Source organism: Perissodus microlepis, chromosome 20, assembly GCF_051167445.1.
Source record: "Perissodus microlepis isolate ML-2025 ecotype Zambia chromosome 20, ASM5116744v1, whole genome shotgun sequence".
NCBI lineage: Eukaryota > Metazoa > Chordata > Actinopteri > Cichliformes > Cichlidae > Perissodus > Perissodus microlepis.
In genome coordinates, this window is record NC_140480.1 from 23,894,615 (window position 1) to 23,913,290 (window position 18,676).

Genomic DNA, 18,676 nt, shown 5'->3' on the forward strand with positions numbered 1-18,676 from the left:
TCTATAAAGCTTTTTTTTCCTTTATTTCTAGCCAACATCATATAACATTCACAATTTTTTAAAAATATACATTTTTTGTAGCTATAACATTTAAAAAGAAAAATCAACTTTTTGAAAATGAAAAAAAAAACACAAACTAAAGTGAGAGAGTGTGCTGAATCAGAGAATACCCGTATCTGAGTTTAAAATACTTTCATCATTTTCCCTGCCTTCAAACATATACAGTACATAAAAAATGAGATGGGAACAAAAGCGTACAGTACACAGGGGTCAAGAGTATTCACAAAGCATCATGTTCCAACGTGTTATTAGCACCATTACTCTTCAGCCATACTGCACTTTTTTACTCTTTCCATCATTCAGTTTTTAATGGAAAAACACCATGAGTGTCGAGGCGATGTGGCACAGACCTGTCTGTGTGGGTGGGATTGTCTGTTATGCAGTTTTCATTAGTGTTCTCCCTTTCTCAGAGATAATGTTAAGAACATATTGGAGAGTAATGCCTTGACGAACAACCGTTTGAAATGACTCCCAGTGATGAGAATAAAAAAGGCTAAGAGTTGCTCGTACATTCACCTTGCCTGCCCAGGCCGACCCGTAGGCATCGGCTCAGAAGCAAGAAAAGAAGAAGAAAAAGAAAAGAAAAATGCATTGCAAAATTGACGGAGAGATTGCATTAAATCTGTTTAGCATATTTACTGTATATAACACCTGTAATGCAATATATATATAGTCAATTTTTGTTCATGTATATCTGCAATTCTTCAGTAGCATTAACTTTCATAACACTGATTGAAAATACCCTGCAGCAAACACTTTCGGTAAGTAGGTGTGGGGGACAACAACCATTACAAAAACAGAGTGAACACACAAGTGCTTGATTGTCTCACTAAATGTCATCAGTGTTTGTAAGCAGCCATCCAGAGAATCTTCAGCTGCTGCTCCTTTCAGGGCTGTGCTAAGTTAAATATGAGGGATGGAAAGGAAAGGAAAGGAAAGGGAAAAAGGTGAAAGGAAAGGAAAGGAAAGGAAAAAGGGTAATGAAAGGAAAGAATGGTGGAGGAAGGGGCCTTAATAGAGTTGACTATCATTTGGGCAGCAGTATGGACACCTGCAAACTGTGTTTTCTGTTGTTTATATATATATATATATATATATATATATATATATATGTATTTTTTAAATTTCCTTCCCTGCAACCCTGCCTTGAGGTCTCTCCATTGTTTGTCTTGGTTGGTGCAACAGAGACAAGGAGGGTGTGTATGTGCGCCTGTGTATGTGTAAGTATGCATGTGCAGAGTTCTACTGCCACTTCATTAGCTTGGAGCCATGAGGTAAATCCAGGAGGCTTTTATCAGTTCTGGTTGAGGGAAGGGTGTCTGGGGCAGACCAGCGCCGTTTGCGTGGGCGCTGCTGGTCCTTAGCCAAGGGCTCTCGGGCCAGAGCGCTTGGAGGGGCCGGCACGGTTGGATGTGGGTGTTGAGGCAGAGGGGGAGGAGGAGGTGGTGGTGGCATCTCCTCCCTGTGCGAACTGCTTGACTCTGCTGCAGCCCTCGAGGGTAGTTGCGTGCGATGGGTCCTGGAGCTGGTACGAGTGTGTGTCCGATGGGTCAGGGTGGGGGTGAGGGCCAAGCAGACATCACCCTCTGTGAGCTGGCGGCAGGGCAGGCTGTACAGCTGTGTGGTTCTCTGGGGACAGCAAGAAGACCAGCCTCTGTCTTGCACAAAGAACGGATACTCCACCAAGACCTTCAGTAACTCCTACACAAAACCACAACATTGTTATAAACTCAAAGAAAAGACAGTGCATGTCTGGCACTTATTATCAATACAGTGACACGTTGGTGTTTAGCGAAATGTATAAAGAATTAAACCAACCTATAAAATGCAGCTTTTGACCAGGGAATATCAAAGAAATAGCAACCTACACTATGAATAATCACTAAGTTTGTCCTATAATATTTTGGCTATCTACTTGAGGATTTATATCTATCTATGTGTGTGTGTGTGTGTGTGTGTGTGTGTGTGTGTGTGTGTGTGTGTGTGAAATTCAAGTGTAAGCTTAAGAAGATATGTCAAAGCAAAGCTGACCTGAGTGTTGCGGTCTGTGAGATGGACATGCAGGTGACTGAAGCCTTGTGTACTACTGGGGGAAATCTGCAGGACGGTGCAGGTGCTGAGGTGGAATTCTGGGGATGTATCTGCACTCCTCAGGAAGTCCTCAGTCCTCAGCTCCTCCACCCGCTTCAATCGCCCGCTGGCTAGCTCAATCAAAGAACCCTTGGTGAAGTGAGGTAGGAGTGCAGGGGGAGATGGGTGATGATGGGAAGGAGACAAATCTCTCCCTCTGTCTCTTTCTCTGTCCCGTCGTCTCTCACGCTCACTGTCTCTTTCTTGGTCTTTGTCATACTGTGATTGCTTCTGTTTTTCTTTATCTGTACTGCGCTCCCTCTCCCTTTGTGTGACCTTGTCTCTTTCTTGGTCTCTGTCCTGGTCTCTTTGTGGCCTGTCATGGCTGTTAGGTAGACCCAGTGGTGAGTGTGGTGAGTTCCTAAAGTTGTGCTGTCTGGGGCCTGGCTCCCTGTGCAGGCTGTAAAGACTTGTTCCTGAGGAGCTGTAGAGTGGATAGGTTTGAGCCTGAGGGCTGGAGGGACATGCCGATCCCAAGGAGTAGATGATTTGGGTTTCAGCTGGTGTGGCCCCTAGGTGATCCAATAGTCCCCCTCTACTTGCCCTGGAGTCTGGTCCAAGAGGATGGGGACTGAGAGAAAGCAAATTGGAGCTGGTCTTAACTATTCCAGGCAGATGTCTATCCTGCAGTGAGGAATGTGGCTCAGCGGCCCCCTGAGCTTGAGAGTCTGACAAAAATGGCCCTCCAGAATGGATACGTGTTGTTAGATCCTCCTGCTGTCGCCGTCCACCATTGGCATGGGAGCTGTGTGGACTAATATCAAGCTGGGCTCTGCTGCTATCATTCCCATAGTCTCCCGTGAGCAGAGGCCTGGAGGCTGAGGCAGTCCTGCTGCCCGACCCATCCAGGCCATTGGGCCGCTTTCCCAAGTACCTGGGTCTCACTTCAACTAAGCTTGGTTCTTGGGAGTAGAGAGGGTGGTGGCCAAACAGGTATGATGGGGAAAAGAGAGAGGAGCTATAGTCCCGCCGACCGCTGTTAATATAGGACCACATCTCTCTGGGACTGGCTGGGAAGGGAGTCTTAAAGGATGAAGTAGAGGAGGATGATGGAGAAGGTGGCAGAGAAAGGGGAACCTCCCCTCTGAGCCACCTGGAGTGATGGGGCAGGGATGAGGAAAGAGGATCATCTCTCCAAGCGGGTGATCCTGAGCCCCTCCTTTCGCTGACCTGCCCTGTGAAGAGCGGAAGAGAAACAGTGGGTGAATAGCTTAGGGTCCATGGTATGGGCACAGGGAGGCCTGGTATTGGAGCAGGAAGGGGTGGAGGAGTATGTAGGAGATGCGGGTTCGGATTTGCTTGGACACGGTCCCTTTCACTGGCTTCTCCTCTCCCTATACTGGACCGACTCCGCAGAGGTACAGGGGGTTTAAACTCATCCAGGGGGATGTGGTGTTCTGCTGATCCTTGGCGAGACTCCCTCTTCTTCGGAGGGAGGCACTCTTTGCCGCGGTCAGGGCTGGGATTCATGGGTGGGCTCCAGCGGCAGTGGGGGCCCCCTGTTTATGGGTGTAGGCTAGGTTACATGGGCCTCACGGGAGAAAGAGGGGTGCAGACAGAGGGGAAAGCTGACACACAGCATCACTGTCAGATCACTGTGGATTCTCTTGCGCTGAAGCACCACTCACCTACAGAGAGGATAAAAGAGGACAGAAAACAGAGATAGGTGGGTAAACTTGAGGGAGGGGACCGAGACAGAAGTAAGAGAGATTAAGTGTGAACACTGAAGAGGAACAGTCTGTTAGGTCCTGGCATCAGTTGTAGTTAAGACTTAGCTGTCAGTCTGGTCAGACATACAAACAAACATTCTGCTGTATCAGGCAGATGGAGAGAAATCAGTTGGTGACTCCCTCTTCCAAACTACTTTAAAGAGGTTAGAAACTCCAAGCTTTTCTGATTGCTGTAGCTAATTAGTCATTACCTATGCAGTGCGGTGGGACTGAAACCACCCAACTTACTCGATTCATTCAAACACATTACTCCCACATGTGGGCTAAAAATACATTTTGCAGCCAGTGAAGTTCAGAGGCAGTGCAGTATGTATGTGTATGAGTGCGCAAAAACACACACGTAGAGCACTCACAGCAGGAGAGTTTTCATCTCTGACTCTCAGGGGATGATTGGAATATGCAGATACGTTTTTGTACCACTTTCATGAACCACCCCCTCGACACCCTCGGGTGCTCTCTTTATTCTATATAAGCCTTACTACTAACACCCCTCCAACCCTTCTCTCTGAGACAACCACATGGACAGCAACAGACACACAAATACTCCCCTCAGGCAGCTGTACTTACTCCCCCAGTGAAAGGCAAAGCTGGTCGCCACCCACCCAAAGCTGACAGAAGCACTGTTGATATTACCACCAGTTGTTGTGGATACAGGGTATATGTCTTTGCATATTAATTATGTGTCACAGCAGGGAATGCAGGGGAAAAAATGCGCGTCTGTTTGCGTCCCTGCACGCACGTATGCGATGTTTGTTTGCGTGCATGTGTTATTTTTCTTTTTTCCCTGGAAAAATATGTGAATGTGTTTATTTGTTTAGGTCTTTGTGTGCGTGTGTGTTTGTGTTTGAGTCCTCAAATGTGTCAGAGATTTTGCAGCCTTGTTTCATTCAGTGAGAAGTGCGGGGGAGCTCCTTCAATTCTTCTCCAAATGCTTTAAATGAGCTCTTTTGAAATGATGGCTACCACGCTCCGAGTCCAGCTGTTCCCTCCGCCGCCACCGCCATCGTTGTTCCCGCCGCACCAGCCCCGCACTCACCCGCAAGTCTGTCTCAACTGCCTACCGACTCCCTGCCGTCTCACCATCCGCCACACTGTCACCATGGCAACTGTATCCACACACACTCACACATCCAGCTGGTTAGAGAGGTTAGATAGGGATACTCCATAGAGAGGCGGGAACACTGTTGCTCATCAAGTGACTTGGTCCAAAAACAGAATAAGTGTTAGAGTGGAGCAAGCTGTTTGTGCATCTGAGTTGAAAACTGAAAACTGGGCAGTGAGAGGAGGGGCTTCCTTTCGTCCCGGATGCCGGCAAGAAAGGTGAAGAAAATTCGTAAATGTTTATAATGCACAATAATTAGGTTAGTAGATGAAGCAGATGATGAGGGTCAATGTTAAGTGACTTCTTTTAAGTTATGCTGAAAGCTGGGGGCTAAAAAAAGGCCTTGTGTTTCAAAAAATATATATTCTGGATATGGGGCCTTAATCGGACGTTACGTAATCTACAGACATTTTCAATGTGAGTTCATCTGAGCTGTTAATATTTATGTTCACAATAATTTGTTAAATTCATTGACTTAAAGTTTTATTGATTTCTTCAATATGCCAAAAAAGCCTTTTTAGAAAGCAATAAAGTAAACCTAAAAACAAACATCAAAATCAACAAAGTATTCAAAGGTTTTCTTATGTTTTTTTTTCTATAGCAGAATTTCATTAAACAAGCACTTGTCTAGAATCCAGATGTCTTAAATAATAATAATAAAAAAAAATTGGCTTCAGCTTTTGTCCTCAAATGACTCTTATACTCTCGCCATCTTGACAGTCATTATGAAAAAGGTTGTCAAAATAGACCGAATATAAACTTGCCAAAAAAAAGTACAAGAAAACAAAGAACACAATTGTACATGTGGAGGAGTTTGCAGAGAAATGTCAGGTTCTAACAGAATACTCCTACACTGTGCAGACATGCACACAGAGAGTTGGAATTTAGCTGGAGCTACTGTTGTTGTAACATTAAAATATATCAAAAGCGTCCGATCAAAGCCATAATGATGTTACATGTTCCTTCCAATTAGGGATTCCTCAGTTTTTTGCATGGCTTTGTAACAATATATGCAATTAATAAATACAAGTGTGTCTCATTTTCACTACAACTTATAAAATAATCCATAAATGTTCTTTTTATTACATTGAAATGCAAAATGCTTACATTTTCAACTTCTGAACAACTTCAAAATTTGACATGTACATTTGCAGTGCTCTTCCTTGTCCCGCCTTTTCTCTTCACACATTACTCAGGAGTAATGTCCAACATCAGAAAAACAGAACTGCTAAATTTTGGTTGCTACTTTTGCCTACTTTGATATTTCGCCTTTTTTTTTTTTTTTTTTTAAATAAAGAAACATCAAACAATAGTTCCATCATTCTAACTGCAACAAAAACACATGTAATAGGTGCTCTTATCCAAGGAGAAGACAGACAAGTTGATGGAGTTGCAAGTTGTTGTGACTTGATGTCACACTGACCTTACAGCAGGCTAAGCAGACATCCCGGAGTTGGCAGTCATTCATATTGTAGTCCTCCCAGAGGGTCAACCCACTCCTCAGCTCCTTACTGTGCTACACTGCTTCTCCAAAGCACTACAGCCAGTTACAACACCCGCAGATATCAGCAGCTTCCAGCTACACACTGCCTCTGATCTCTGTACGCATGAAATAGCACCAGCGAGCCCACCAAACTGAGGGAAAAAACTGAGAGCCTGCTATCCGTCTCTGTGTCTGTTGTGTATGTGAGTACGTGTGTGTCAAGTGAGTGTGTATATGCTTGTGTGTGCAAAGGGCTGAGGAAATGAGTAATATCTAGCAGTGAGAAACATGTCTGCTATGCAGAGCCACACAGGCAGACCAGTTGCTGCTGCCGCCCACTTGCTTTAATCACTGTGAGGGATACAAACATGCATACACTCATATACACACACGCATACACATATATGTATACATTGTATACATATTTATATTTATATATGTGTGTGTACACTTATATAAATATATATATGCACACACACTCGAGGATGCAGCCCATATAGATTATATACTGCTCACCCAATCTTAAATGCATAAAATAAAATAAAATAAATCAGTAATGAAAATCATTCATCTATATGTGTGAACATATTTCAGAAGACATGCTGCCACATTAAAGTAAGGGAGGGATAAAGGGGAGGCAGAGACTGTTGAGAGACAGGGAGGGACGTGGTAGGAGGCTCATCCTACACACACTCTCAGACTTAGGCTTTTGCTGCTGCCTCTGACTCAAAACTAAACCTCACATCCATCAAGCGCATGCACACACACACACACACACACACACACAGACACACACACACGATACTTGTTCTTTTTTGTTTATTTGTAGTTTCATCTGAATTTGTGTCCTTTGTTCTCATCAAAGCACTTTATGGCGAACCTGCTTGTTCAAAGAGCTTTTATGAATACATTTGATTTGACTTCATATGTATGCACACACACACACACACACACACACACACACACACACACACACACACACACACACACACACTCACAGACACACACTCATACTCAAGCTCGTACGCTAACAGGAGCACTGCAGGAGAGCTCTGAATGATTTGCTTCAGTGATTCAGTCGATACAAGTGAAGTGTGTTGGTATAGTGGGTATGGCTTATTAGGACTGTATCGGCGCGAGCAGTGTATTTCATTCACAGCGAGAAATCAAAAACCTGTCAGTGATAAAGCCTTCTGAAAAATAATAAACAGGCCCTGCATTGAAAACGCAATACTATGCAAATAACCCTGTCTGATTCTCGTCAAAGAAACAGGGCCAAACCTCATCTCAAACAAGCTTATGTTAATTATCAGCACAAAATTGCGATTCAGAAACAAGAACATAAAGTGGAGCACAAGAGAAAATAGGATTTAATGAAGCAATCAAATCATTATTCACGGTTAAGTGAAAAAAAGGAATCTTTATGTTCCTTTACAGTTCTATAAGCAAACCATTTGTACCCACCAACAGCACATCAGAAGTTAACCTTGACTAACTTCTCATCTTCAAAGAAATGGAAAGCTAATCAGACAAGTAGGTGTGTGTTCAAAAATCAGCCTAAAGGCCACATTAAAACAATCTCAGAGTCAGGCGACAACTGCCAAGTGCATCTCCTCTGACATTTAGAAAACATTACTTGTATTTTTTTTCAAAGTGAAAATGATGTGCATTGAGGTTGTGTGGGCATGAGTGCTGTCTGCACTCAATTGTAAAGCAATTGTTAAATTTATGTGGGTTATTTGAGTATCACAATCGTATCACAAGAAACTGTAGGTAAAGTCATGAGGCGGTGCGGATTAAGAACAACACGGCATATATTAGGACTTTAAATGAAACTAAATTTTACATTAAAAAATTAAATTGAAAAAAATATTTTGAAGGTAATTAGATTTTTTTTTATTAGGTAGACTGCTCCACTAGGCCATAATGAATAAAGATAAAATATGCCAAGTATAGTAGGAACAAAGGTAGTTCACAAACAGAACTTAATTTGCAGTTGTTAAAAAAGCTGTATTACACTATGTTTATTTTATAATTGTTTCTCACTTGTCTTGCATTTCTTTCCAACCCATTTTTAAGACAGCGGGAGCACTTATCGAAGTAATTATAACAAGAGCTGTGAAGAAATACTCAAAATCCATAGTTTATCTTGCAAAACTATATTTATGGTGATGGACACGGACATAAAATCTGAATCACAAGTCCCTGTGTCGCTGTTTACAAAAAAGAAACTTAAATGTAGCTGTGCATTTGCACTTTTTTCTGATCTAGAGCAATAATTAAATATGCACTTTTTTTCTATGGTGTATCACTTTCAACAGTGCAAAGTTACACATTACTGTATGTGGGAGATTGACTGGAATGGATTCGCACTTACGCCTTTACCGCTTGCACTGTAACTTGTTGGCCAATCATTGCAATAGAAAAGAAAGAAAAGAAAAAAGATGAAACGGTTTTATGGCACTGCATATCACAAAGAAGAAGAAAAAAAAAACCATCGTGGCAGATGCCTGCAGAGGCAGGATAACACATTCCAAAAGATTTGGTTTTTTTCTGCACTGCATTGCAAGGGGACGTATCTGTTGTGATTTGGATGAGAGGCTGTAGCCCGACAGACAGAAATGACAGAAGGCGTATAAAAATCGCTCTGTAATTTACCATAAAGCACTGCACGAACATTTCCACTTATTTTTACATTTTTTAAATATATCTTTCCTTTGTGCTAGTCAGTACCGTAGAAGAGTGTGGTATTTCTTGTATGTGTAGCAAAGACATAATAAAAAAAAGAAAAGAAAAAAGAAACGTATGGAAAATAAGTCTCACAGATTTTGAAAACTGGTTCAATTATTTTGCATATTAAGACTTATTCATTATACTATACTAGTACTACTATATGTTGCTAATAATTACACATACCATATTACATATAAGTGGCATATGTAAGTGACTGACAAGATAGCAAGCAGCAGGCAGTTGTAAATAATGATTTACAAGGGTGTGCCAAGGCCCTTCTAATCAGTTAAAAGAGTGACAAATTGCCTTTCTGATGTGACGAGACGAGATGTGGAGGCTGAACGAATAGTTTTGAAAATTTCAACTTTGAAAAATACACAAAAGCAACCAATTTTTAACAATGGCTGATTTACTGTACCTTTATTTCTTGTATTTTTGTTTTTTATTTCAATAAATTGGATGATCATGCAAGATAACTTGCCGCTTAAATAAAAGGTTTTAAACTAAAATCAACAAAGCCAGGTCAGTTAGCAGATGCAATACTTTCATATTGGAAAAAAACAAAACAAAACAAAAAAAACAGGAAATAATTTAAATGTTGAGGTGTAAATAAAATCATATAAACACAGTCAGCTTTTATATGAAACACTATTCAGTATTTGATAGACATTTACACGTAATAGCCCAGTCATAGTGAAAGAGAAGGAAATAGGACTGGGTTCATCGCTGGGTATTTACTATGACAGAGGTATAGAAATGACTGTTGTCTTCTACTTATGTAGCACTCTTTGAAATTCAAGCAAATTCAAACGTATATATACAAATATTAACACAACAAACACACACTGCGTGTTAATCATTTATGGTACTATGATACCACTAAGGCGTTTGGTGTACTCTTCCTCAGTCTCTTCTGTTTCTGCTTGTCTCACTCTCTAGCTTTGCACTATTTAATCTGTCCATCTCACACACACACACACACACACACACACACACACACACACACACACACACACACACACACACACACACACACGGGGTCAGGCCAAGACGAGAAAGGTCAGATGAGTCAGACTACATCCAACAAACCGTAGCAGGAGTGTAAAGTACCATGAGGGGTTAAAGACCTCTACAGTTGAGGATTTAGAGAGCATGGGACATTTTACTTTTTTTAATTTTTTTTAAGAAAATGACATTTAGTGTGGGGGTTCCCCCCCCCACCCCCACCCCCACCCCCAACCAACCCCCACCCCTCCCTCATCCTCATGTGTAGCCTTGTATTAAGTATCCGATCACGTTTCAGGCTGGGTAGAAGATCTATGATGGACGTCTGATGCAGCAGAAATTTGTTGCTGAATGTAACAGATCGGAACAAAGGGAAGAGAAGAGGAGACAAGAGAAGAAGGTGTGGGGAACTGAGGGATAGATAGAGATAGAGAGATAGATAGAGATAGAGAGATAGAGAGAGATAGAGAGATAGATAAAAACAACAAAAATAAAAAATATAATAAACTTTAACCAATAAAGTTTATTGGTTAAACCAATAAAGCATAAACCACCAAAGAACAGCATCAGTACACCAGTACGCTTTGACACTGACTTCCTAAGTTTGTTATTCCAAAAACCAGTGCAGTATTCAATTTTATATATCAAAGAGCTTGAGGTAAAGACTACAATAATACAGAGAAAACAAGATAGAAGACAGAAATGTTCCATCAAGGGTAAAAAGTGATCTCTCAGAACAACTTTGTTTTGATTTGCACCCACCATTCCCTTTAAGTCAAGCACTGGACAGACAATGGGATAGTTTTTAACGGATTAAAACCGCACCATCACATCACAACTGATCCACTGGATCCCCTTTGCTGTAGGGGTCAAGCGTCTTGATTAATTTGTAGACAAGTTAGCAAACATTCTCATTCATTATAATTTTCTCATTTATTAGGATGAGCTGTGGTGGTAGAGTAAGGTTGAGGTGTGGGGTGGGAGGGGTGGGTTGTGGGGGGGGGAGTACTACTAGCTTTGTGCAGCGGATTACTCTACAAAAAGCCAGGCTAAGCTGATAAAAGGACACGGTGATACAGGCTTGTTGGGCAAAACGCCAGGTCAGCCTTCAGGGCACTGACCCATTCTTCAGCAGGATGAGCCAGCAGCCCTGCCCGCAGCAGGTTCATCATAATGAAGATCAGATTATGGCTCAGGAGTTACTATTAACACCCCTACACACACATACACAAATACACACACACACACAGCAGGCTCCATGTACACAAAAACGTGCATGCAAAGAGTCATAAGACTGATTCTTTGTTCACTTATGACAGCTGTGTACACCTCATAGCTGCATAAAGTAATAAATATTGCTATTTTTTTTTAGTATGAATAAGATCAACAGTCCAGCAAAAATAAACATCACATATAAACTCCTAAACATGACAACTGAAAATATAACTGCTGAAGATTGCAAGAGCAGAGTTAATAGGAGGAGAGTATGGCAGACTACAATGTGAAGTCTGTAATGTATTGCTGAGTTAATCCCTGTGAATCCTAACTGATACGGCCTAAGGCAGGCTTAGTATAGTTCTGGGAGGAAATCCCCCTATGTAGTGGTACAGGCCATTAGCCCCTAGGGTATAAATAGGGCAGCTATTGCTCCTTAAGCTGGCTTTTACGCAATATCAGTTAAAAATATGACTTGACTAATTACATGCAGGTCAGCCAGTCAGCAGAAGCAAAAAATTCTCCACCTCATGCTCCTCTTTCTTTGACCGTGGCGGCCTGCTGCTGTCTGTCTCTCTTTACTTCTGTAAATACTTCAGTGTGCACTTCACATACAAGTGTGCACACATGGGTCAGCGTGAAACAACTTGACAGGTATTCTGCAAATCTTGTGGCTGACATTCTCTGGGGCGGGTGTCATGCAATTGTCATTCATTGACATTTAAAGCGTCTGCTGATGGAAGTTTCATTTTTGCATTTTTCCATTGTCTCAGTGTGATCATTTGCCTATAATGTAGCATCTACACCACATATGCTTTCAACCACGAAGTACTTAGTTTGGTTTCAATTTCTAGGCATCAAATAGTTCACAAAGATATAAAAACACACAAAACAAACACCAACTGACTAGTGTTTGTCAGATGAAAACAATTCTTATGCAATAGCAGTGATGTCACGCATTGCAGATGCACAGTCATGCTTTGGTATTTTCCATCATGGGCCTCACAGGCTCCTTTTTCTTTTAACTTAGATCTCCAACTTCTTATGTACATTCTCTCACAGGTAGAACAGTCAGAGTTTTGGAATTTGTGAATTAGTGACATGATTAGCCCGACTCAGAGCCCTTCATGCAAGCCGTACTCTCATGCTATGAAATCATCAGCTTACGAGTGGGGTGGAGGCGGGAGAATAGGGGAAAGCCAAAGGGAGGGTGATGAAGTCTGATGGGGTGAAAAGAGCTTGAAAGGGAGAGGACAAGTGTCTGTGTGTGTGCGTGGCTGAAGAGGAGGGGGATTACTTTTCATTCCAAAGTTTTGTTGTTTTTGGCATTGTCCCCTGGCGACTGCCACTCAAACTGGGTTTCTGTTGGTTGTCTGGTTTAGCAGCAAAATGTCAGCAAGCTGTAAGCAAACATAGTGATGACATCTCCGTGGAGAGAGCATGGCCAGGTCTCCTGTTGGTAGCTTAAGTGCCATTCATTTTCAGAGAGACTGTCTAGACTAGCTTCACATATACTGTCTAGAGTACCTTTATCACTGCTGGTATTCAAGGCAACATTGCTATACACTGCCATTATTGCTATTGCTGTACATCCCCTCCCACACCAAATCTGCCAACCAGCCACACACGGTCACAGTCATTTACTCAACACATGCTTATTCAGTTTGTTATAGAGGGTGCTGCAAATTATATCGAAATATGATTGAGTGGGCTTAATGCTTCGTTTCAAAATGAATACAAGGAAAGTCCCAAATCCACTTGAGAGAGAACCTTTATCACCCATCAATTTGATGATGTCTGCTAATAAAAAGAAGATAAATTAAATTAGTGAAAGATGCTTTGATGAGTTATTTTAATAAATAAAATTGGGGGGGGGAATGAAATGAGTAGGAAAAGAGTGCTCGGATAGAAAAGGTAATATACATCCCACTTTCGGATAGGGTTTAAGGTCACTATTGATACAGGATGTATCAGATGTTACACCTTCAGTACAGTGACACCAAAGCCAATACTGTGCATTCTATTGTTTGTGCACACCGGGTCTGTCTGAGGGAGCAATTTTACTTGCACGGGCTTCAGCAGGCAGAACGGCAGGCTTGGCTGAAAAACTGTGGGTGTTAGTGGTGGGTGGCCCGGTTGAAAGGTCACTGACCCCTATTGTAGATGAAGTGTGGAGGAGTAGGAGAACATACTGCTTGATCATACACAAGGGTTAGCATGTCAAGGCCAAGGAAAACGATCTGTATATATACAAAGAGCAAGAACAGACTTGGATAACCGGCAGATTAAATATATAAGTTTGCTTTTGACCACACTGGTTTATAAGCATATACATATCTTCAGTTAACATAAAAAATAAGCAGATTCAAATGGAGATTCATCGATGAAATGCCACTCCCTGCACCTTCATCTCTTAGGACACACTGATCAACAGGTGTGCTGTCACCTTAAAGCAGTCTGGCACAGTGTCAACTGTATTCAAACACTTGCCTGTGTTTGGGATTATTCATCACACACTCCTGGCTCCTCTGCTGAGCTCCCAAGCCAATTCTCATACCATTCCAATTGTGGGAGTGCTGATCTTGGAACAGCAGACATGCAAGTCCCTTTGACTGACTAAAAATGGCACAAATGAAGAACTACTTCATAATGAAATAAAGTTCACAGAATAATTACCTAATGTCGCAGCTTCTCTTTTCACTATGCCTCCTAAATTAGACGCTGTATGAGTTTATAGTAGGACAGCACTAAGGTGACTCCCTGTCCATTCCTTGAGAGGACATGCAAGACTGGCAAAGACACGCAAGCCTTTGTATGCCAATAGGTGTGACTTGGAGTGACAATGAGAGTGTTTATTCCTCACACATCGTGCCTGAATGTTTTCTTGCCTTCTAAGTTCCTGAAAAGAAACTTGTTAAACAAAATTAAAAAGAAAATGAACGCATAAATGAGGTTACGTGGAGTTAGGTAAACTCAGACACTTGCTAAAATACTGCATCCACGATGCGCTTCACTGTGTTCAAGACAGAATTTTCCCCTTTTAAATTCAGCCTTAAAAGTGACTCGTATATATGAGCAACATATGATTTCTTTAATCATGTCTCTGCATGAATTTACACTTCATTCTGTAAGTTTTCCCTTTTTGTGCCTTTCACTTTCAGTCTCCTTACCCCACCCACTCTATGTCTTCCTCTCCGTCTTTCCCTCTCACTCATCTGGGTAGCTGTTTGAGAGCATACACTCAACGTGGGTGGGAGTGCTAGAGTAGAGTATATGACTGTTAACACAAGGTGCAGGGTGTGTGTGTGTGTGTGTGTCTGCCTGTCTGCGTGGTGCTGTAGGTGGAGAGGCACAGCAGGGCGTGAAGGAGCGCTGTGATAATGACAGGCCATGCATTATATAACATGCAGATTGCATAAGGAGAAGATTATTTTGGGTCCAGATATTGAGGATGTATAAGTAATTTTTTTCTTTTTTTTCTTTTTTACGTGGGTGTATAGCACTATGCGCACCTCTAAGTGCACGGATGTGCGTTTGTGTTGAAATGTTCTGAAATGTACTCATTTTTGTGGTTTCTTTCGAGGAGTGTGTGGGTGTTAAGTAAACTAAAGTGTATTATGTGTTTGTAAGAAGGGGGCATGAATGTTTTCAGATTTCTTTCATAGCTATCTGCATATCAAAACAAGTATGTGGGAATGTTGGCACATTTGTGTACAGTGTGCATAAGGGTGTCTTTATTGCAAGCTCCCACTCATTATCACTTTTAGACTTCAGAGAGATCCACTTGGAGGAAAAAAAAGGGTTGAGTCTCCCTGTTGGGTGAAAACCTTGTAACTTCCAGTTTTGATGATTTTCGTGTTTGAGCTTGTGTTAAAAGAACACGCGCTCCTCTGTGGACTGCACAAGTTTTATGACTCTCTCACAGTCACTCAGTCACAAGGTTATGGTCCTGCAGGATGTGCTGTTTGGAGTCACAGAAGTGAGGCAGCACAGATACAGTCTCCGTGTGCCACTGCCTCGTCTGTGCGCCTCGCTCCATGCATGAGTGTGCCCCTGTAAAAATAGACCTCTTAAAGGGCCAGCAGCCACTCAACCTTCTCCCACAAGAGGCCTGTTCTCCTCTACATGGTGACAGTACTCTAAGAAACATGGCATGGGAGAACATGCTGTATTTCTAATTCAGCCCACAGAGAAAAGTTGTATTTCTCTTTCCCAAAATATATATAGAACCATCGCTACATTCAGTTTGCCTTTACATCATTCATAAGGGCACATCTCTGTACACTGGCGTATATCATAGAGCCGTAGGCTTTGACTTGTTAAGTTGCTATAACACAAAATAAACATGGGAGATCTGGGTTTTGAAAACACCCATTTACAACTAGAGCCCTGCTCTGGCATGAACCTGCACTGATACACCAGAGGATCCCTGCTTCAAATTGCAAATGACAAATTCAAAGCAGCGATTGCACCTTGTAGATGAAACTCACGTTCCTTTCAGAAACAAGCATCTCTCAAAGCAATCACACTGAGACATAAGACTTCCTGTACACTCCAGCAAATCACCCTCATAATTGAAGTAAGTAAATTAAGTCGATGGGGACAAATGTTATATGCTTCCCTTCAATCACATCTGTAGCTGAGAATTGTTTGAACCTGTGAAATGTTCCTTTATGCAGCATATGGGATGTCACCACAACAGAAGGACAGTGCTTGATGTAGCAGAAATAGATACACAGAAATGATAACTGTGCACACTGGTGGAGTATGAGTCTCCCTCTATCTCTATCTCGAATGGGAAAGAAATGAGGAGGGAGCAGTCAATAATGGAACTACAAACTGGCTCACATGTTCTGTGCTTTAAGAGGAAAACACAGAAACAGAAAAAATCGAAGTCTTTGACTAAGTAGACTTTTGAAGTTAATTAAAAAAAAATAAAAGGGACTTTATAAGTTCTTCCAGTGAATAATTATAAAGCATCTCTTACACTGCTTGAGTAGGAACTTAGATCACAGATGCCTAATGCACCTGCCTTTGATTGCATGAGCTCTTTCCTAGACTTGTCCCCAACATCTGGAAATCTTTTCCCCCCTCTACTCCTCCATCATTCCCTTTCTAAATTTTCCCCCACATGGGCTAACCCCACCCTCACCAATATTATACCCATCCCTCCCAATTTAAGTGGGCTCCTCGAGGGCCCCCTTGCTATCTCTGGACCAAGGCTATTTAAGCCCACTGCTCTAATTCTGAAAGCCCTGATCTGCCGTCTGAGGCTGAGTGATGAACCTCCACCTCTCTCACTCTGTCTGACTCCATCTTTCTCACACACTCCTCTCCGGATCAGTCACACTCTCCCTCTTGTTCACACGCTCTCTGTTATTCTCTTCCACGCACACAAACACCCACACACATAGGTGCTGACTTACATGAGTCTGTACAACATGCTCATTCACATGCACACACACACACACACACACACACACACACACACACACACACACACACACACACACACACACACACACACACACACAAACAAACAAACAATTGAAACACATTTTCTAGCTATAATCAGATTAGCTTACTCTCAGAATACATGCACCTACAGTAACTCATGAACCAGTTTTTTCGGGGCAATCGAATCACACAGCCCAGTCTGTTTATCCTGTCACTTGAAGTTGCCAACACACCTGTGCTCTCTCTCTCATACACACACGCGCGCACTCAGAGGAGGAAGCAGTGTGGTCACATACCTTGCCGGGTGCCTTTGCGTAGCAGGTATCAGAGAGTTTACTCATTGGATCAGGCGGCAGCAGGCACGTAGGAATATCCAGTTTTGACACTGCGAGTCTCTTCCTCCTCTCTACTGCTCAGCCTTCCCTCCCTTCATCCTATTCCTGCCTCTCCTCCTTCTCACTTTCTAAACGCCTCTTTGCTCTCTCTCTCTCTCTCTCTGAGTGAGTGTGCTCTCTGTCTCTCTCTTGCTTGATCTCTCCAACCCCCTCCTTCCCTCTCTCTCTCCTTCTCTCTTTCTATCTCCTTGCTAGCACACACCTTGTATATATCTCACCGTTATAACTTCAGTCTACAGTCATCCCCTCAGTAAGTCTCTCTGACACACAGCAACATTTAATAACTTTTTCTTTCCCCTGCCTAACATGCTCTCTGTCACTCTCTCCCTCGCTGGGAGTGTATAATTAGACAGAGCTCAGTGGTAATACAGTCAGGCTCATTGTGGGAGCCTTAGCGTTGCTGCTCATGTTTGGCTGATAGCCCAGTGGCTTCACTCATTAACCTCCCTCGAGCTGCAGAATGGACCGGCCCACAAGCTGTGCTATTTGCTGTAACACCTCAGCCTCTTAGCCCATCAGCCAATCACAGTCGGCGTGGACAATAGAAAAGGTGTGCTTGCTGGGCACACAGTACTTGTAGGTAAGAGAGCTAAACATAATCACTAAGTATTGACATGATGTGACAGATGAAGTGTAATACCAGCTGTCCAGATCTGACACACTGAGAGTTTCGTCATAGTCATAACAAGTCAGTTCTCTTTTTAGCGTAATCACTTGTTCATGATCTGCATGCAGTGCCATCATGTGCTTTTCTTTCAAGCGTGAAACCACAAAAGACCACTCACACGTCTTATTGCAAAATCACTGAGGTATGGGAATGTCCTGTGTAATGTAGCAATAAGTCATATGCTTTTCTTTACTGTACTGTGTGCTCCACTTCCCATAACATATGACTTGGCATAAGTCCTTGAAGGGTGGTTTCTTTAACACAATGTGACAGCTGTGTAGGATCAACATCAGCAGTTTCCCATCAATTGAATGCCAGTAAAATCATGAGATCTTTGGTTCAAACAGAACTAATACCTAAACATTTCCCTATAGAAACTTTAAGGTAGTTCAAACCATTTCCGTTCCAACTCTTTTCTTTAATCATTAAATTACATTTTGCACTCTAAGGACAACTAAACAAGGTTTGGGAGCATAGGTTTGTGTTGACTGACATTCTGACATTCAACTCTTGACTGCGCTGAATGATTAAATACAACTTAAGAGTTCTAATGTATGATCTGCATGCTTTTATTTAACAGTGAAAGTAAACTGAGAGCTCAAGACTCACTTATTTGTGATCACAAGCTTCCCTGATGGATTGATCAATAATGCATAGTTTCTGTTTAGATTACAGACTGTGTTCTGTTTGTGTTATTGT

At 42.2% G+C, this 18,676-nt stretch overlaps 1 protein-coding gene across 2 annotated transcripts; it reads right to left on the bottom strand.

The window, feature by feature from the left end:
• Positions 1–2: 2 nt before the first annotated feature.
• On the bottom strand, positions 3–17,629 carry LOC146364587 (uncharacterized). 2 transcript variants are annotated; one of them, XM_084917007.1, is made up of 3 exons: positions 17,212–17,629; positions 2,092–3,818; positions 3–1,761 (listed from the first exon to the last, which is right to left on the bottom strand). In XM_084917007.1, the coding sequence occupies exons 2-3, from the start codon at positions 3,658–3,660 to the stop codon at positions 1,303–1,305; spliced, it is 2,028 nt and encodes a 675-aa protein (XP_084773133.1). In that variant the 5' UTR covers positions 3,661–3,818; positions 17,212–17,629; the 3' UTR covers positions 3–1,302. The 2 variants fall into 2 exon arrangements, with proteins under 2 accessions (XP_084773133.1, XP_084773134.1); XM_084917008.1 differs by lacking the exon at positions 17,212–17,629 and adding an exon at positions 6,446–6,846.
• Between the last annotated feature and the right edge of the window lie 1,047 nt (positions 17,630–18,676).

What these genes read in the sequence shown, in the direction of transcription:
- LOC146364587 (XM_084917007.1), bottom strand. Translation starts at nt 3,660, where the DNA reads ATGAATCCCAGCCCTGACCGCGGCAAAGAGTGCCTCCCTCCGAAGAAG. An exon ending in TCACAGACCGCAACACTCAG is followed by an intron (nt 1,762 to 2,091) that starts GTCAGCTTTGCT and finishes GGTTTTGTGTAG; the next exon opens with GAGTTACTGAAGGTCTTGGT.